This window comes from Larimichthys crocea, chromosome XVIII (genome assembly GCF_000972845.2).
Source record: "Larimichthys crocea isolate SSNF chromosome XVIII, L_crocea_2.0, whole genome shotgun sequence".
NCBI classification, from domain to species: Eukaryota; Metazoa; Chordata; class Actinopteri; family Sciaenidae; genus Larimichthys; species Larimichthys crocea.
Window position 1 is genome coordinate 16,186,117 of NC_040028.1, and position 20,648 is coordinate 16,206,764.

At 43.3% G+C, this 20,648-nt stretch overlaps 3 protein-coding genes and 1 long non-coding RNA gene across 6 annotated transcripts in view; 3 read left to right on the forward strand and 1 right to left on the reverse strand.

Moving 5' to 3' along the window:
* Positions 1-6,951, forward strand: part of frmpd4 (FERM and PDZ domain containing 4) — a 31,774-nt gene extending 24,823 nt beyond the window's left edge. For all 3 annotated transcript variants that reach the window (XM_027291001.1, XM_019263167.2, XM_019263168.2), the window contains 7 exons: positions 245-371; positions 583-672; positions 759-941; positions 1,110-1,242; positions 1,335-2,303; positions 2,793-4,001; positions 5,186-6,951. In XM_027291001.1, the coding sequence (XP_027146802.1) occupies positions 245-371; positions 583-672; positions 759-941; positions 1,110-1,242; positions 1,335-2,303; positions 2,793-4,001; positions 5,186-6,414 (3,940 nt within the window). In that variant the 3' untranslated portion in view covers positions 6,415-6,951. The remainder of the gene's footprint in view (positions 1-244; positions 372-582; positions 673-758; positions 942-1,109; positions 1,243-1,334; positions 2,304-2,792; positions 4,002-5,185) is intronic.
* Positions 6,952-7,122: 171 nt separating this feature from the next.
* Positions 7,123-11,903, forward strand: tlr7 (toll-like receptor 7). The gene is made up of 2 exons (XM_010743042.3): positions 7,123-8,502; positions 8,733-11,903. Exons 1-2 carry the CDS (start codon positions 8,488-8,490, stop codon positions 11,877-11,879), a joined length of 3,162 nt encoding a protein of 1,053 aa, XP_010741344.3. The 5' UTR covers positions 7,123-8,487; the 3' UTR covers positions 11,880-11,903.
* A 312-nt stretch (positions 11,904-12,215) lies between these two features.
* tlr8a (toll-like receptor 8a) lies at positions 12,216-16,827 on the forward strand. Its single transcript, XM_010743041.3, has 2 exons — positions 12,216-12,353; positions 13,525-16,827. The coding sequence occupies exons 1-2, from the start codon at positions 12,351-12,353 to the stop codon at positions 16,612-16,614; spliced, it is 3,093 nt and encodes a 1,030-aa protein (XP_010741343.3). The 5' UTR covers positions 12,216-12,350; the 3' UTR covers positions 16,615-16,827.
* A 1,595-nt stretch (positions 16,828-18,422) lies between these two features.
* On the reverse strand, positions 18,423-20,113 carry LOC109139449 (uncharacterized). Its single transcript, XR_002042189.2, has 2 exons — positions 20,065-20,113; positions 18,423-19,386 (listed from the first exon to the last, which is right to left on the reverse strand). It is a non-coding gene; the product is annotated as an uncharacterized LOC109139449 (long non-coding RNA).
* Positions 20,114-20,648: the final 535 nt, after the last annotated feature.

Consider the following 20,648-nt stretch of genomic DNA (forward strand, 5'->3'; position numbering starts at 1 on the left):
AGCTGTAGGAGACACTTGCAGAATGTTGTTATACAATAAAAACAACCTCGCTAGGATTGTTCTCCTGAAATGTCAGAACACACACGTCTGCTGGTTAGTTGATGATTCTGATCGCACCCTGTCAGTTAATCAATACACCACCTGTGGGTGAAGTCAATCGATCACGGGTCAAGAATGATGACTTGGCCGTTTGTCATAGTGATTGAGTGACCTTCTCTAATCTTTCTGAATTGTGCGTCTGCAGGAAGGAGTGGGGTCTGGCGTTGTTCCTGCCTCCTGCCGTGCTGTCCAGCATGAAAGAGAAGAACATCAAAAAAGCACTCACTCACATCCTCAAAACCAACCAGAACCTGGTGCCGCCTGGTAAAAAGGTAGTGTGATTTAACCTCTCCAGAGAGAAAAGAGAGAGACCTCTGAAGAGACTCTTGACTACCACCTAGTGGACTGTTAAGTTTCAGAAGAAGAAGAACAATGGGTGGAACAGATAATGTTGCACCTTTTTAAACTCAGCTGAGCATTACATCATTTTAATTATTTCAGCTTCTATCTCGTCCGACGTCTTTTGTGTCCTCTCTTTTCCAGCTGACCGCCTTGCAGGCAAAGGTCCACTATCTGAAGTATCTGAGTGACCTGAGGCTGTACGGAGGACGGGTGTTTAAATCCACCCTAGTTGTGAGTGAAACCATCTTGCTACCTGGCATTATACGCAGAAAGTGATATATAAATACGTGCTGACAACTCCTTTCCCGCTTTTGCAGCAAGGCGAGAAACACACAGAAGTGACGTTGCTGGTCGGGCCCAAATACGGTATAAGCCATGTGATTAACACCAAAACAAACCTGGTGGCACTTCTCGCCGATTTCAGTCACGTCAACCGCATTGAGATGTATACGGAAGATGAGAACAGAGTCAGAGTGGAACTGCATGTTCTGGACGTAAAGGTTAATAGAGTTCTTCTTTTTGAAAACAATGCACATAAACATATGCATTTTCTGTGTGTGTGTGTCCCCAAAACCGAGTGTTCAGCAGTCATTATAACCCCATTCCACAGCTGCGCTCTCCCATTTATTCTGCGCTCATTGTCATCTGCTTATCTGCCTCTTTCACAGCCCATCACTCTCTTAATGGAGTCTGTTGATGCAATGAATCTGGCCTGTTTGACTGCTGGCTACTACAGATTACTGGTGGACTCTCGGCGCTCCATCTTCAATGTGGCCAAAAACACAGACAGCAGAGAAACAAGTACGTCTGAATTTATCACAGAGATGACTCATCAGAAAAGTGTTGTGTTTTAAATAGAGCTTGTTTTTCAATTTTGGTTCCTCTTTTGCCAGGCCACATGGGGAGAGTAAAGCAGAACTACCAGGCCATCGAGTGTACATACAGCACACCCCATAAAGGATGTGAAGAGAGAAACAACCAGAAGTGCAGCCAAGACTATTCTGACCAGGAGTGTGAATACCTCGATCACAGGAGATGTGAGGGCCAACCTGTCTACATAACTGAGATCCACCAACCCCAGCACACGATGCACATGGCGGAGAGAGTGGAGTGCTGCAGAATCCCTTGCTCCCAAACTTACCTCAACGTCACGAGGCCCAAACCCCAAGAGTCCTCCAGGAGTGCAAAGGTCTCCTTCATATTTGGAGATCCTCCCTTAGACAGTGTGAACCCCCAGAATCTGGGCTACCAGAGACTGATGGATGAGGGCCCAGACAATCACAGCCCCATGTACAGGCGTCTCGAGGACGACTATAAGATGATGGATGCCATAGAAGACGGGGACGGGTATCAGTACTCCACCAAAATCTTTGGTCCTACCGAATGCATCGAGGAGCCGCTGCTGCACGACATCTGCTACGCGGAGACGACAGACGACGCGGAGGACGACGATGACATCAGCTGCGAGGAGGACTTGGTGATGAGCGACATCGACAAGCCGATGTTGCTCTCGCTCTCGGGGTCCAGCGATGACATCATCGACTTGACCTCCCTCCCTCCCCCGCCGGAGGGTAACGACGAGGAGGACAATGACGTACTGCTGCACTCTCTTAACCTGGCTATCGCTGCTCCTCCTCCAGGCTTCAGGGACAGCTCGGACGAGGAAGAGCAGCAGGGGGCCGGGACTCGAGCCCAGGGGGCCTGCAATGATATCCCAGTGTCTCTCATAGATTCAGTGCCCACCCACAGAGCAGAGGAGCACGGGGAGCCTCTAAACGACGCGGTGGTGTCCACCTTACAGGCACTCGAGGCCCTCGCTGCATCCGAGGAACAGAGTCCAGCACAGTCCGAGAGTAGCACAGGTTCTCCTTACACTATTGTAACGTTCATCCATTAACACAGCAACACGTTCCAGCCATTCACCTTTGATTTGTTGTTGTTGTTGATTTTTTTTTTTGTTTCTTTTTTCAATAAAGCCCATTTTGTTCTATGTTTCCATTTGTGTGAGTGTTTCTTCATTCGTTTGAGCATACAAACAATTGTGTTCATTACAGCATCATTCGTTTTGTCATGATTTATGGTTGCTTTGTGGATCAGTTTTATTGTTTTTTCTCAACTGTACATTATCAGAGTTGTGTCACTAATGTAGAAAACATTTAAACAATCATCCAATTTCATCGCTGTCAATATTTATAGATGCTATAATCTGGCGTTCGGACTGTTAGTAGTGATTTATATTTGTTATTATTCATGACCATGAACTTTATTTGACTCGTTCCCTAATCTGTGTTGTCTTTCATGTGCCTCGGATGAAGTTGTTAATGAGCTGTTTGTCTTTCTGTGGTACACAGGTGTAGAAATATCACGAGCATTTAGTCCCGAGTCCTCAGATTCCGGCAACGAGACAAATTCCTCTGAGATGACAGAGAGCTCCGAGCTGGCCACCGCTCAGAGACACTCAGAGAACCACCTGAGGATGCACGTAGCCATGACAGAAGGGTACCACGCCGCGAGCGAGGAAAAGGCGGAGGTGGCTGCACCTAGAGATGGCGGAGCGGCAGCTATGCAGTACAACCCCCAGGAGCATCAGGAAGAGGAGTCCAAATCATCCGCCGTCGCCTCCTCCCAGATCTTTCACTCAGATGGCGGTGAGATGGAGCCAGAGACGATGGAAATCAAATCAGTGAGTGAATACTTCACCAAGATGCACATAGGCTCGGTAATGAGCAGGCAGAGGGGAAAACAGAGGGAGGCAGAGAGCAGAGGCCAAGGAGAAACCTGTGAGTCCTCTGATAGATCTCACGTGACGTCTCAAGACCCACCTAAAGACGAAGCCCCTCACCTTGTTGGGAAGTACAACGCTTTCACTGTGAGAGATTCCTATTACATGAATCAACTCGATCTGGGCCGAACGCACTTTAAAGACAGGCATCAAAAATGGCAGCAGAGAGCGCCCGGGCACAAAATGGTGGAAAATCTCTCTCCAGAATGTGTGAATGACTCACAGGCTTCCCACGCAGATAGGTTGACAGTGAAGGGAGAGAAACAGGACTCGGATGAAAGAAGCCAACACTTGAATGCCCATCTGCGCTCTCCGTCCAAAGGACCAGTGTCTGCAGAGGGAGACGCTTCTTCACAAGATAACGAGCTGCAGCAAATGAAGATCCCACCGTCCGAGCAAGACGGCGCGCGGTTATACGAATACCACGTGAGCAAGCGCATGTCATCGATACAGAGCGAAGGCGTGCATTCTCTCCAGAGCTCGCAATGTTCCTCTATAGACGCCGGTTGCAGCACAGGCAGCAGCAGCTGTGTCACTCCCATGGATTCTCCCCTTTGTGCCGCAGACAATATGCATGTACTTTCAGAGTCCTCGCTCAAGGGGCTGAGTTATGTAACCGCTGAGGAGAGAGCTTACGGGCCCCTGAGTCAAGCGAAAGTTGGCCATCCCATGGACCCCACCCTGCTGAGGAAGATCCATGCAGCCACCAGCGCTGAGCCCGGGTTTGCGATCACACGGGACGGCAGTCACAGAATGCCCAAAATAAAAGAAACCACAGGTAAAACTAAACAGGAGGGTGCTCTCTCCTACCGACGTCCGTGTGAGTGCACGTTTACTAAAATGACTCAGTGCAGGCAAATAAGGATCCATACAAACAATACAGTTTCTCATTTACCTCATGGTGTCTAGCCCTGCAGATAGTTTTATTTCCCCAGTTTTAAAATAACTACTGCCGTGAAGCTGTACTTGAAAATGGCTTACAGTGTTAACCACATTCACCATCCTAGTTTAGCAGCATGCAAGCATGGCAACACTGGCTAATGAGAACTAAACATAGTACAGCTGAGGGTGATGAGACATTAGCTTTTGCAGGTTTGGTTATTTGACAGTATAAAGAATGGACGCCCATAAGCGTGACGTCACCTGTAGGTTTGTGAAAAGCTGTTTGAAGCTCAGTATTTTGGCAGTCCTACCCTCCATCTCTAATGAGCAAAGACATGGATCATTGGTCACTTGACCTGAGGCGGATCAAATGACGCCTGAGTGCTCAAACGAGCCATTTGTAATTGCATCTGCCTGTCAATCAAAGCAGCCACACTGTTAATTAAGCTTAATTTTAAGCCTTAATATAATTTGAATGAGTGAATAAATAAATGTTTTTTTATTCACTTTATTTGTACCAGGCTGTAAACATTTTACATTTTAACATGGGGACTTATGGAGACTGACTTGTTCTGTAGCCAGCCTCAAGTGGACGTTTGAGGAACTGCAGTTTTTGGTACTTCCACATTGGCTTCACTTCACAGTCACAGAGGTTACAACCTGTTATAAGCTGAAATAGTAGAGAAAACAAGACCTGCTGGAGGCGCTAAATTATGTTATTTAATGAATTTTCAATGGTTGAGACCAACAGATATTATCATTATTTTTATTATTATTATTAGAGACTGATAATTCAAAACCTTGGCAGATAAAATAATAACTATCTACATGGCAAGATACTAAAAAACCCTTAAAATGAAACAATCTGTCTCAAAAATAAATGTTTTAATGTGTCCAAAGCCAAAAATGTTGAGAGCCACTAATCTAAAACATATTCATGTCCTTATTTTCCTGCAATAAGGACATTTTCTAAAATGTCACTCATCTATTTGAACCTTTAGGAGTTACTGTAAGACAGATGAACATGTGCTGGGTGAGATGCTTAACAATTCTCTTTGTTTCCTACTACCCCTAGTGTAGCTTGCACACAGCTGAAGAAGGTTGGGGAAGAGTCATCTTTAGCTCTCTGTATTGAGACCAGTACCACCACAACAACCACGTCACCATCATCATTAAGAAGTAGCACAGAGCCCAGCGGGCTAACACAGGCCAGCCCCGAACCCGACCCACATGCCCTGGCTTTCCCTTCAAGCGGATCTTCATGCAACCTTACATCAGGCAGCCTCGGGAAGCCACGCAGGGTCCGGATGCTCAGGAGGAGCTGGAGCACCATAATGCCAGGTTCCAAGAGCTTAGAAGCACTGTTAGATAAGACCAAAGCCACACTTACAGGGAAGAGTCGTGGTCTGAATTTCCAGTCTCAAGATCCCCCAAAAGTACAGAGGATGTTCTCTGCCAAAACATTGCCCAAAAGCTTGTCCCAGGGTTCAGTCAATTCATCTGGTAGGAGGCAGCTAAGGGGAGCTCCCCTCTTGCTGCCAGAGTCACCAGCACCAAGGCTGGACGCCGGTATGTGGAGATGCCGTGGGCCACTCAGTCACTGCTTCCTGCGGAGAAAGACAACCGCTGACGGTGACAATAAAGACAGACAGATGCCCACACATGCCGTGTTCTCTGTCAGCTCGGTTCCTTTCAGTCGTGACAAAAACACAGTCTCGAAAGCTGACCGTGAGGCTGATCAGAGTAACACGGCCTTAGCTTTGGAGGACATGAGCCTCAAAGCAAGGCTAGCTCGTGTAAATTCCATGAAGGGAAAAACCTACAGCCTTTGCACAGGATTCGCACTTGCACGGAAAGATGCCTTAGATATGGTCAGCGTGTTGCGCTCAAGCGTCGGCATTGCAGGTGGGAGGCAGGAGGTCAACGGGGATGACATGGATTCGTTCTCCCAGCTGCTTTTCATGCAGGCCAAAGTGCTGAGAAGCGACTGCAGTCAGATGGCCGCGGAGTACAGCAGTCCAGAGGAGTTACTGCTCACTCTGACGCACAGCTTCCACACGCTCTGCTGCCTAACGCAAGCATGCATGTCACTTGTGGAAGGCCTGAGCACCGAGGGCGAGCGGCGCGAGGTGGTAGCCAAGGTGGACGAGGTCGTCATGAACTACGTGTGTCTGCTGAAAGCTGCCGAGTCGGCCTCAGGAGGATCCCCCAGTGACCAAAGTGTGAACGCATTGACACATCACTCTGCCACCATGTCTGCTATTCTAAACACACTAATTCACTCGCTGACAACACTGCTCAACAAATAAACTGTTGTTCTTTTGTCCTGATTATTGATTTCAAAGCCATACATAAGAGACATGGGTTTAACAACCAATGTGAACTGCTGTGAACGAAAAAAAAAAAACTTGCCTTGTGTATACAATATTTTATTATGTAAAGTAAAAATTATAAGAATCATTAGAGAGTTTTAAACAGATTATATTAAGACCTCTTCAAAGACGCATAAGACACTCCTCAAGTATATTATCTAATATGACATAATAGGGATTATTTTAAAGATTTATTGGTTATATTAGAGGCATAACATGTAGATTATTACAACCTTATTAGTACCTTGTTTATAAATTGTAAAAAATATATATTATGTTGGAGAAATGCATACACTATATACAGCTCTAGACGAATCATTGCACACGACAAGACGTGATCGAATTAAAGTAACGCGTATGACTTTTTTCATTTGCTGGATTCACCAGACTTAATTTAACGAATACTTTACACATGAACACACGAGTACTTCTTTTTTCCTGTTATTTTTTGTCAACATCATTAAAAAGATTAAAACTTTAAAAAAATGTCAAATATTAGTATTTTGTTTGTCTGTTTGTGTTTTAATAAATAAGAGTTTGGTTCCCTCTCACAAAAAATATCATATTCTTTTTATTTAATTTTGCATTTGTTCCCCTCAAAGTCGTAATCATGAATTCTCTTTTTAGTCGAGCACTGTTCAAAAACACAATAACAGGCTTTTTCTAGATTATACAAGTTTGCTTCTGATGTTGTATTACTCAAATATAAAAGTTGCACACCCAACAATATGTTTTGTTTCATAACAATATTTAATAATTCATGATTTTGCTATTTACTCAAGCCTGAGTGTTGGTAATGCTCTTTGCATTAATGATGATCATGGCCCACTTACTCACGGGAGAGAGCGCTTGCACAATGTGTGAGTAGTCAAGCACGCGCTTGCAGTCTGCAGCCATGCCAGCAGCTCCCTGCCAGCTGTACTCCGAGCTAAATGCTAACATAAGCATGCATCAACATGCTCGCAGTGACAATGCTCATATTATATTGGCCATAGTTCAGCCTGTTGGTGTGCTAATTAGCACAAAACACAAATCACAGGCTGACGGGAATGTCATTAGTTCGGTGAAAAAGCTCGATGAAAAGTTCATCCCGAGGTGGGTTATGAACATATGTATCAGCTTTAATGGCGATTCGTCTAATTTGTGAATTTACACTGACATCACAAATGTCAACCTCATGGTAAGCACAAGAGGAAAAGTCAGTATCGCCTGGGGACTGTGAATATCACAAAAGTCTAGTCAGATGTTGAAAACTTCGACCTGCCGGTGATGTCTAGAGGTAAAGACAGGGTATCACCAAAATCAGAACAATTCGTCCTCCGAGGACCATTAATGTCTGGAGAAATGTTCGTTACAATCCGTCTAGTAGTTGTTAAGATATTTCAGTGGACAGAAAAACAGGCTGACATCGTCATCCCCTAGAGCTGCTAACATGTCTCTTGTCATCACGCCTCTTTACTGTAAAAGAAGCAGATCAGGTAGATGATTTTTCCAAAACTGCAGTGTGTCTCTCAAATAGTCAGTCTCAGCCACAAAGTAGTCACGGATTACAGATTAAGACGATGTCTAGCGTGGGAGCTGGTAAACCTCAACTCCACTCCAAGCATAGGTTTCATTTTACCCTACAAGACAGTCAGAAATGAAACCACCAGTGGTTTAATAACCTGAGCAACCAACGACTCCTCCAGCCGTGCCGTTAAGACACAAGACACCATAATCATTCTTTTGTAAAGAAAACCTCTTCATGGTAACATTAGCATAAAGCATCATTATATAACAAACAGCCACCAGATGACTGTTATCACAGACGGGGTAAAAGATGGAAGGATTTGGATGTGTGTGGTTCGTGAAAAGAGGGAAGTGATTCTGGCTAATAATACACAAAATGGGTTAACCCAGACACCTGTTACTTTCCCCCTATCACCGAATATCAATGTTAGTGTTACAGTGTTCTTTCAGTACTCGTACAGGACGCATAACAGGACCTGTTTTGAATCTCTCTCGTGAACAATGTTCTTCCACTCGGTGAGTGTTCGCTCTATTGTATTATAATCGCGTTCATACTGTTAAGTGGTGAAATGGAAGGTTGGCTTTGATCAGAAGGACTCGTACCATATCGGGAAAATGAAACGCTTGTTCCACTTTTTAGTTTTATTGTGCTGTTTATCTTTACCTGTGATTCTGCTCGATGTGTTCATTGTGTAACTGTATTTTTTTAGCTTTTTCTCAGTGAACCGCCTTGTGTTTCAATACAGATGTGCGTGCCGCTGCTGGGCCTGTGGTGCTTTCTCTCCATATCAACATCTAGCATCTCATACCCAAAAACTCTGCCGTGTGATGTCAGCGAGGAAAGCAACGGGACTGAGCTGAAAGTGAACTGCACTGAGAGAAACCTCAAAGACGTCCCCAACGGCATCCCCAGAGACACTACCAATCTGACGCTCACCATCAACCATATCCCTCAATTAAACTCCACCTCCTTCCGAGATCTGGTGAACCTGACTGAGATTGACATGAGGTGCAACTGTGTGCCCGTCAAAATCGGGCCCAAGGACCGCATATGCTCCAAGAGCGTGACAATAGAGGAGCATGCCTTTGCCGGTTTGAAGAATCTGCGAGCGCTGTATCTAGACGGCAATCAGCTCGACAGTATACCCAAAGGCCTGCCTTCAAACCTGATCCTGCTGAGCTTGGAAGTGAATAACATTTTTCATATTTCTAAAGCAAACCTCTCCGGGATCAGAAATGTTGAGATGCTTTACCTCAGTCAAAACTGCTACTATCGTAACCCATGCAATTGTTCCTACTATATAGAGGAAGGTGCGTTTTTGCAGCTTGAAAAATTAACATTGTTATGCCTTAAGTCAAATAACTTATCCTATATTCCACATCAACTACCCACAAGCCTCAAGGAGTTGTATCTCTACAACAACAACATTGAAGAAGTCACAGATGAGGATTTCAAAAACCTAACAAACCTTGAGATTCTGGATATTAGCGGAAACTGTCCCCGATGTTACAATGCTCCTTACCCATGCAACCCGTGCCCGAACAATTCGCCGCTTAAAATCAGCAAGACGGCTTTTAAAATGCTCAAGAAACTGAAGACGCTCCGCATGCACAGCAACTCTCTGATTTCCGTACCATCTGACTGGTTTGCGAACATGCAGGAGCTCAGGGTGCTTGATCTCTCGTCAAACTTTTTGGCAAGAGAGATGGGAGTCACTGCCTTCCCACGTTTCCTTGGCAAACTCGAAGAACTGGACCTGTCATTTAACTATGAGCTGCAGAAGTATCCTAAAACATTGAGACTGAACTGCAGTTTCACTTCCCTCAAATCCCTTAAAATTCTCAGACTAAAGGGCTATGTGTTTCAGCAGCTAAAGCCTGAGAGCATTGCTCCTTTAAAGGCTCTCCCAGGCTTGCAGGTTTTAGATCTGGGTACAAACTTCATTAAAATGACAAACCTTAGTATTCTGATGGAATTAAAAAGCTTTCAAATAATCAGCCTCTCTGATAATAAGATATCTTCCCCCTCTGACGGCCAAGACGCCGTCGGTTTCTCTGGAGGAGAGCCGTTTGAGTGGTCACCCATGTCAGCTGCTGCTCCGTATCAAAATAAGGAAGTGAGAGAGATTCATTACTTTAGATATGATGAATATGCACGCAGCTGCAAATACAAGAGTAAAGAACTCGGCGTCATTACATCCTTTGTCAAAAGGGAGTGCAGTCAGTTTGGCAAAACCCTGGATGTGAGCAGAAACAACATATTCTTCTTGCATCCCAGTTTTTTAAATCTCGGGGAGCTGAGATGTCTCAATTTGTCTGGAAATGCAATGAGCCAAAGTCTGAATGGATCTGAATTTACCCATCTGACTAATTTACAATATCTGGACTTCTCCTCAAATCGCCTGGACCTGCTGTACTCCACTGCGTTTCAAGAGCTGAGCAATCTGGTCATTTTGGATATAAGTAAAAACAACTATTATTTTGAGTCGGAGGGATTGACTCACATGCTTAATTTCACTCAAAATTTGAAAAAGCTCAAGATACTGATGATGAACCACAACAAGATCTCTACTTCCACTAACACAGAGCTGGAGAGTGAATCTCTAGAGAGGTTAGAGTTCAGAGATAACCGGTTAGATGTGATGTGGAGAGATGGGACCAGCAGATATTTCAATTATTTCAAGAAATTATTTAATCTGACCGTCCTCGACATCTCGGAGAACAACCTCGATAATATTCCAAAGCCTGTGTTCAGCGGTCTGCCAGACAAACTGTCTGAGCTCTACATCAAAAAGAACAGACTACATTCATTTTACTGGGGGGAATTACAGTTTATACAGTCTTTGCGAGTCTTAGATCTGAGCGGGAACAGCTTAACTACTGTTCCACGCATGCTGTCAAACTGTACCAAATCTCTGGAAAAACTCGTTTTGCATCATAACCAAATCCTAAAACTCACACCAGATTTTCTCAAGGATGCCTACAACTTAAGGTATTTGGATCTTAGTTATAACCGCCTAAAGAACATTGACAAATCGAGCTTTCCAGATGATGTTGTTGGTCAGATGCATATGCTGCTTCTGCACAACAACAGATTTGTGTGCAGTTGCAATACCACTTGGTTTGTAATGTGGCTCAACAGTACAACGGTGCCCATCCCCAGACTGGCTACAGATGTCACCTGTGCCTCTCCAGGAGCACAGAGGGGTAAAGCTGTGGTCTTAGTGGACCTGCAGGCCTGCCAGCACAGCTACCTGTCGATCATCCTCTACACCCTCATGACTTCTCTGATCCTCAGCTTCCTCGCTCTGTCCATCTCCAGCCACCTCTTCCTGTGGGACGTCTGGTACATCTACCACTTCTGCAGGGCCAAGCTTAAAGGATATGGACGCCTGTACTCCCAAAGCTCCGTCTATGATGCCTTTGTCATGTATGACAAGGAGGATCCTGCAGTGACCGAGTGGGTGATGAAGGAAATGTGCTTTCATCTGGAGGAACGCGGAGACCGTCCTCTGACGCTGTGTCTGGAAGAACGCGACTGGATCCCTGGATGTCCTCTAATCGACAACCTCTCCCAGAGCATCCACAAGAGCAAGAGGACCATGTTCATTCTCACCAACAGATATATTCAAAGTGGCAACTTCAAGACAGCTTTCTACATGGCTCACCAGAGGCTGATGGATGAAAAAAATGACGTCATCGTACTGATCTTCCTGGAAAAAGTACCTTGCAATTCAAGGTACTTGAGATTGAGAAAGAGACTGTATAAGAGGTCCGTGCTGGAGTGGCCAACAAATCCTCAAGCCCAGCCGTACTTCTGGTTCAGCCTGAGGAGTGTATTAGCAACAGAAAGCCACAAACAATACAGCAACCTCTTCAAAGAGACACTGTAAATAGAACATATACTCTAATATGGCTGTTCCTTCTTTCTGTATTCTTTCTGTATATGAATTACAAAGTGTAGACATTAAGTCTAAGTGATTGGCACTCTGTCTTTTTTCTATTTGTGTCCAAGATGGCAGTGGAGCTGCCAGCATAAAACAGGGAAATGAAACCAAAGTACTTCTTGTATTTGATGTGCTACTTCTGTCAGAGAGCCGATCTGGATGTGAGAACTAGTCACTTTGTTTCTGTTATGACTGACTTGAACAACGGCAGGATTCTTTTTTTAACCATGTAATGTATACATAGCTACAGAACACCAAGATGAGTGCAGAATATTTTGGCTTGCGTTGACTTGATGACACGACAAGCTAGGCGTTTTTTTTTTTGTAAATAGTGATTTTTTTTTCAAGCACTAGAACGTTACCTCTTTTCAAGGCTGTCATTCAAGGATCATAAGGAATCAATACAATACGTGCACGATGGTGAGTTTTGCTCATACAAGTTGCTCTGTGCTATTTTTAAACTCAGTCTAAGCTCTGTGTGCAGTAGACTAAAAATGAACTCTTTACTTATCGTCACGTTATGCATGTGCATGTGCTTTTCTGTAATATGATCTTTAATGATTTTGTGCTTCTGTGATTGTTTTTGTTTTTTGCAAAGAACTTTAAGTGTTCTTAATACAGCTCATTAAAGTTTACTCACAAACTGTGTGGTGGGAATCGCTATATCGGATCATCTTCACCTCTATCTATCACCTTTGTGCTACGAGTACTTTCCATTTTTAGAGAATGAAAAGAGTTAACCACTTAACAAGTTTACCAGAGGACTAGTGATTAAAAGTCATGCTGTGCAGCCAATCATTGTTCAGACCCACACAGAACTTTTTTGTGAATTCTAGTTTCTAAAGTGCCAGGCTGAAATTTTTCTATAAGTAATTATTTCAATTACATAATTCATTCAAGAACATGTAAAAAAAAGTCACACTTTTATTAACTGTAAAGCTCATACAGCCTCAATGGGAGAGACGGAGCAAGTCGATACAGGATATACTGTGCGATATTGTCTAATAAAAATAACTTTAACAACCTATAGCTACTTATTCCAGGAGTAACCTGGATGTTAAAGTGAGGATATGCAGCTTTTGGAAGAAGAATTAAGTTAACCTAAATATTGAAAATTGATGTAAAACACACACCATTTCGTGGTACAGTACACTCTACTCTTTGCTGCTACTTGGTCTGGTACGACCAGAAGCTTATGTTAGCTGAACCTAGCACAATTTATTTAAATGTTGACATTCAGAAGTAAAGTCACTGACTATTGTGACTTTTCTCGACTTGTGCTACTGTTGCAATATGATATTTAGTATTTACCATCATGCCAAAATTGTATAGTTTCAGTTAAGCAAAAGTTAAGCTGTAAGGGGTTAACAGAGTTCATACCAAGAGCAGTTATTCCAGTTGAGTGGTATTTAATTTAAAGACTACTGCCACCTGGTGGTTTTATGTGGTGCCATTCTGAAAAGTAATATTGTAATGAAGTACGGCTTCAGATAAATGTTGGAAATGCACTATGAACATTTTCTTTAAAACTGATGACCTACTGTGTAAGTTAAAGTTCCTCCATTTGACTTATTTTATCATTTATCTACAGACCGTCACATGTTGGATGCACTTGCTGCTGTTGTCACTGTGGTGCCATTATGACATCCAGCCTGCTGCTTGTAAACCTATGTGGATGATGCCGCAGTTCCCTTGTGACGTCGAGGCCTACAACACCTCTAAGATCCTATTTGACTGCAAAGGTCGTCGCCTGCGTAGAGTACCCTACGGGATAACTCCTAACGCAACTGAGCTCGACTTGTCAGAAAATTTCATTTACAATGTTTCGTTTCATTCATCTCCTGAACTGCTCAATCTGACACTGCTCAATCTCAGCTGGGCAAACAAGAAGCAACCAGTGATCATTGATGTGAACGCATTCAAAAATCTGACAAAACTGTATGAACTGAGACTACAAGGCAATTGTCTGACCAGAATCCCTGAGAATCTCCCTCGCAGTGTGAGAAAGCTTGGTCTGAATAATAACAAAATTATGTTCTTGGATAACAGCAGCCTAGCTGGTATAACAAACGTGACACACTTATGGTTATCCAAAAACTGCTACATCTGGAATCCTTGTGGGAAGTCTGTTGAGATTATGGACAACAGTTTTGAGGTTATGACCAAACTGCGAGTTCTGGACTTGTCCTATAATAACTTAACTAAAGTTCCCAAAGGATTACCCAAGTCATTAGAGGTGTTAATGGTGGGTTCTAACAGAATACAGGACATATTTGAAGATGATTTTTACGGGCTAACACTTTTAAAAGTCCTAAAAATACAAGGGAACTGTCCAAGATGTCAAAATGCTCCGTATCCCTGTGTTCCTTGTAAAAACATTTCTCTTGCCATCCATCCTAATGCGTTTCACAATTTGACAAAGCTTGAGAGACTGGACATGGGAGGAAACTCACTGAACCAAATGAATCCTTCCTGGTTTGAGAGGCTGACCAATCTAAAACAATTGTTCCTGGCATTTAACTTCTTGCTAAAACCAATAACTGAGGAGGCAAAATTTCTAAGTTACCTTCCCCACCTTGAAAAACTCGATCTCTCATTTAACTTTGCCCTGAAGGACTATCCCAAGACGATAAATCTCTCAAAAGAGTTTTCAAAACTTGTGTCACTTAAAACTTTGCATTTAGAGGGTTTGGTCTTCCAGAGTATCGGACCAGACACGCTCAGTCCTCTGTATGAGCTCAAAAATCTGTCTGTGCTGAACTTAGGCACTAACTTCATTATTCAGTCCAATTCCACCGTAATGAGTAAATTCTCCAAAATGAAAATGATATACCTCGCGGAAAACAGGCTGTATCCCATACCAGTGAAGAATCCCCCACATCCAAGTGAGGGATACAATCAGAGGTCAGACCTTTCTATTTCACCGCTCGTGAAACCCAGTTCAAAAGATTTCCGTTTTAAGGTGTCACACAGCTTTGTCAAGGCAGAATGCTTCAACGCCGGACGAGTGCTAATCCTCAGCTCAAATAATCTCTTCTTCATTTCTCTGAAGCAATTTGACGGCTATGGCGATATTGCATGTCTTAACCTCTCAGGAAATGGATTTAGCTCAGCACTTAACGGAACAGAGTTCTCCTTGCTGCCTAATCTGACATACCTGGACCTGTCATGCAATAAGATCGATTTGGCCTATGACCACGCCTTCACAGAACTAAAGAAACTAGAAGTACTAGACCTCAGTCACAATTCTCACTACTTTGAAGCGTTTGGGGTAACCAATAATTTAAATTTTACAAAAAATCTGCCCGTCCTGAGAGTGCTGAATATGAGTCATAACTCCATTTCCAGATTAACGACAAAACAGATGTACAGCAAATCATTAAACGAGCTTCGGTTTTCGAATAATAAGCTCGGGATTCTTTGGAAAGAAAGAGATGGCTCATATAAGATGCTTTTTACCAATCTTACTAATTTGACCATTTTAGATATATCCTACAACGGCATCACAAAGATCCCGGACAACATTTATGAATATTTGCCACGCAATCTTACCAAACTATACATAAATCACAACTCCCTTACTGACTTTGAATGGAACTATCTGAAGTTTTTCCATCAACTTCAAACTTTAGACCTGAGCTACAATAAGTTACGTCATGTGAGAGGTATAAACTCAAACTTCACCCACACTAATCTGACGTTCCTTGACCTGAGTCATAATAATATTTTCCACTTGGACAATGGACTTTTTAAGCATTTAGAAAACCTTAAGGCTCTTAGCCTTAGCTACAACAAACTGACCATCATCAATCAATCCACCTTCCAATTGGGACCAGAGAATCAGATCAAGACTTTGTACTTGCAGAGAAACCCGTTCCAGTGTACCTGCGATTCACTAGATTTCATTTTGTGGATTGAAGACAGTGATATAAAGATCCCTCGACTGACCACTGAAGTGATATGTGTCACACCAGAAAACCAGAGGGGTCAAGCTCTGATAGGTTTTGACATTAACCAGTGTGTAAATGACAGCGAGGCGTTGTTGATCTACATTCTCACGCATGCCTGCATTGGTATTTTTATGTTTGTGACAACTGTTGCTCACTTGTTTTACTGGGACGCCTCCTATGTCCTGCACTATATGAAAGCTAAGATGAAGGGATACAGCCCCTTGAGCTCGCCAGACAGTGCTTATGATGTCTTTGTGACTTACGACACCACAGACCCGCATGTTTCTGAGTGGGTGATGAGGAATCTGCGAGTGAAACTAGAAGAGGAAGGAGAGAAGCATCTTCCTCTGTGTCTGGAAGAGAGGGATTGGCCTCCTGGAGTCCCGTTGGTGGATAACCTCACTCAGAGCATCCGATACAGCCACAAGACGCTGTTTGTCTTAACGGAGGGCTACGTCAAGACCGGGGTTTTCAAGCTGGCGATGTATCTGGCCCACCAAAGACTGCTGGATGAAAACGTGGATGTGATCGTGCTGCTGATGTTGGAGCCCGTGCTGCAGCACTCTCACTTCCTGCGCCTGAGGAGGAGGCTGTGCGGGAAAAGTGTCGTGGAGTGGCCGAGAACGGCGGCCGCAGAGCCCTGGTTTTGGCAAAACCTGAGGAATGTGGTCAGAGTGGACAATCAGGCCATGTACAACAAGGCTTATTCAAAGTACTTCACAAGCAAGTGAAGCAGAAGCTGGATAAAGTGTCTGGAGATGAACCGTAACTTTACTACGTGGATGATAATATTTGAAAGCTTGTTTTTTAAATCATTGTTTTATATCATAACTGATGCATGACTCCTCCGGGAGCTTAAAAGAATACAATTATGTGTGTAATGTAATGTGATTTGTGTGCAGATATTACACTGTGTGAATAAATCAAACCATTTCAAAACTGGACATGTCTGTTATCTGATCTCCAATAAACCCAGAAAATATCTTTAAGTTTAACCAGTAAGTCACTCAAGAACAAAATGCACTATGATCTCAGTTATTTTTATTTTTTAAAGAATCATAAGATAAACTCCCTTAAATGAAGTCCCACTTCCTCATGGGTTGCATTTCCTCTTGCATTATTTCCTGGTTATTCCTTCATTTGCCCACAAGGTGTCGTCCCTGATGCAGTTTTGAATAGTGTGCAAACTTAAACCCGAGCTAATTAACTCAATGCCTCACTCGTAAATCACTTTAGAGCGTGCGGTTTTTTGGATCGCTTTGCAACAAACACCTGGATTTGCACCTGGATCGATATGATCACAAAGACTCCTGCAAAGAGACAAAGTGAAGAACTGATCACAGTCCAGGATCTGATGTGGGCGGTCACAGCTGACTGAACGCAGAGAGTTTCCCTTTAAATAAACACACAGATTTGACAAAATGTCAAACATGGTGATGGTTTATTCAGTGTTTGACTCTTGGCATTAATGTTAAAATAAACATATTTGTACAAAAGCAGGCTTTAGAGGCAGTGGGCGTGACGCCACAGGCTCATTTGCATACTGCGCACTATTTATTGTGGGATGGACGCTCCAGTCGTCACTGCGTGCCTGCGCCAGACAGACATCCACCCAGTTATCTCTCTGCCTGAAACCTCGGTAAGTGTGTTTGAATGTTTCTTCCAACAGATGCTGCTTTATGTTAAGCCTTTTTTTTATTTTTAGTGATTTTATTCCGTCTATTTTCATGGATTGAGCGTCCTGCTTTATTATAAAACGGTGTCAGCTGTGCAGGATGCGTTCAAAGCCACCAGAATTAAATCAGAAAATGGCCAAAAATGTGACGTATTAAACAAAGAAACGCAAAAAAAACGTCGTTGCTTTGTCTGCTCTGTCTTCAACAAAGACTTCATGCTGTTTCCATCACTTCAACATTTAACTCGACGCCCTTTGACTTGCATTAGATGGCATGTGCTCAATTTTTTTTAAAAGTGAGTTATTGTTCAGAGGCAATAGTTGCAGGCAGCTTACTCATCTGGGCGGTGGTCCCACAGCTGCACGCACTCACCAACTGACACAAAGCTGTTCTCAAGTCAGGCACTGATAGGCACACCAGGGAAGTTTTGAATAAGGGTCAGTGTGTTCCCAACCCCCCATGCAAAAAGAAGTCACTTCTGCATGAAACTGATCTAAGTTTAATTCTGATTTCTTAAGTAGGTGTCCACATGGAAAAACTGTATCAAGTCTCTTTGTCTGTTTTTCAGAGCATCTGCAGACATGGGCGACAAACCAGACGTCACAGAAGTTCTCAGCTTCGACAAGTCCAAACTGAAGCCGACCGAGACTGAAGAGAAGAACACATTGCCAACCAAGGATGGTAAGTATTTCACAAGTTTGCCTTAACCCAGAATATTCAGCCGCCATGGTTCACAGCCTTTGGAGCTAATGATGCAAACTTCCTCTTTTTTTTTCTTTGCAGTCATCGAACAGGAGAAGGCGGCATCGTAATGCGGACCGGCACGCACTCCTATGCACTGTACATTCCACATGCCTTGCCTCTTTTTTTTCCAACCTTTTCCATCATGTACCCCCCAAGTTGAAGTACTTAACAAATTGACAAAGCAATGGCTGTACAACCCTCACCCCTTCAACCCCCCCACTCACTTGCCTAGATGTCTCGCCGTACAGTGGAAGTGTCTGACTTCAGCGTGGTTTCCTGCTAATCTTGTCGCTGTGGCTGCATCTCTGGTGTTGCATTTGAAGAGCAGGCGTGTGAAACATCTGAGGGGACCCTGCACTTTTGTTTTTTTTATTTGTAGCAGCCGTACTCTCACGCCACTTGTGAAATGTTAACCAAGCAAGCAATGTGTTTGGGTTTTTTGTAAAAATCTGGAATGCACAAGTTTGTTAAATATGCAAAAATAAAAAATGTAAATTGACTTTAATGTGTCCTCCATTATGTTTATGGGTTTTTAAGACTTGAGCAGCTCTGAGCTGGAAGCGCATGCATCTGTCTTTAGTGCTGGCACAGCAAAAGGTACCAACTGACCCGTAAAATGCTCACAATCCTGAACAGCTTACTCCCTTTTTAAACCATGCTTCCCACAGCAAGACTTAAATTTCTAGACTCAGTTTGAGTGCACCTCAGGAGTAGATTGGACTACAGATTCTCTTTACACCAAATGTAAAGGGGAACTAAAACAGGAACAGACACTTAGACATTTGTGCATGCAGCTTGTGTCTTTCAATAGTCTCAAATGACACAGGTATGATTGACGCCATTTGCTCAGATCCTGAAATGATTGTAGCTCAGGAGAAAATCCTTTAAAGTAGTCCAGTCTTGTCTAATCCTATTTGGTGCACTTAAAAGTTCGTCCTTGTTCAGCTTAACTCCGAGCAGGAGCACCTCCCCAAGTCTCCACCGAGCTTCCAGCTGTAGCTACAGCAGCTTCCCACTGTGAAACACCAGAGAGGCAGACGAGATGAATCACGTCTCCTCGACTGGATTTCAGGTGTTGGATGACTAGGGGAAAAATACAGAATGAAACTTAAGTTGAATGAATATGATCTATGGGGGAAAGGTACGTTGATGCTATCATGTGTGCTGACCTTTAAACTAAAATTTCTTTTTTTGACATGCCAGAAAAAGAGAACTGGATTAGGGTTTAGTGTTGTGTGTGGTAAACACACAACACACACAGTCAATACAATGAAATGTGCTGGGACGAGAAGAACCGGTCAGCTCAGTGTTAAGAGCATACAAATAAATACATGCAAATAAATGCTGTAGTATGAAATAAAACATGTTACAAAAAGTTAATTGAGAATTACCAGTGTATGCTGTCAGCTGTGTGTCCCATGGTGCTGTGTGCTTTAATCAGGTGACGCACACACACACACACAGACACACACACCGAACAGCCTGTACCTAAACTGGGTTGAGCTGAGGTCGTGTGAGCTCAAACACATAAGACAGGAGCAGTATAGCTCAGCTTCTGATTTCTAAAGAGCTTGTTGCCGTGAAGTTTTATCAAAGAAAATGCTGGAAAGAAAAAGTTTCATAACTAAATAAAAATAAACTTAATCGTCTAGGGCTGTGATAATCAGTAAACAATGTCAATGAGTGCCTCTGTCTTTAAAAAGTGCATTATTTGGAGACTGTCACCAAGAAAATAAAATAAAAAATGAGAACCTGTTCTACCTCATTCTGCTGCACGAGGGACAACACAGCTGTATCTCTTTGTGTGTAGAGAGTGAGAGAGAGAAAGAGAAAGAGAGAGGGGGAGAGGAATTACGTAACTGCAGCGGGTCTATGGACCATAACAGCTGTGCTGTAACAGCAACAATAGGCTCTGCTGAGGGATTGGCACAAGTCCACGTTCATCCTCTTTCCCATGAGGCTGCATTTAATCTGAAGTCATTTTTAGCATGGGAAACAGAACTTTTTATTTATATTTTAATTTGCCCTTTTAAGAAGCACCAAAAGGCAACAACAACATTTATACTCTTACACACATCTGGAATTGCCGGACCCTCCCAACTCTTAAGTCCTCCACCATCCTTATGTGCCAGTCTGGTCACACAAGAGCTCCTCAGTGTCCAATAACAATGTGTGTCTTTTTGGTGAAAACACAAGCCAATACTACACATTACAAGACACTGCTATCTCCTGTTACACTCTCTCCACGCGTCGTTATACTGATGAATGATATATGGAGGCTCGGACAGATTTATCCTGGCAACTTGACGACAGCTCGAGGGGTTCAGCATCTTTGCTCAAACACA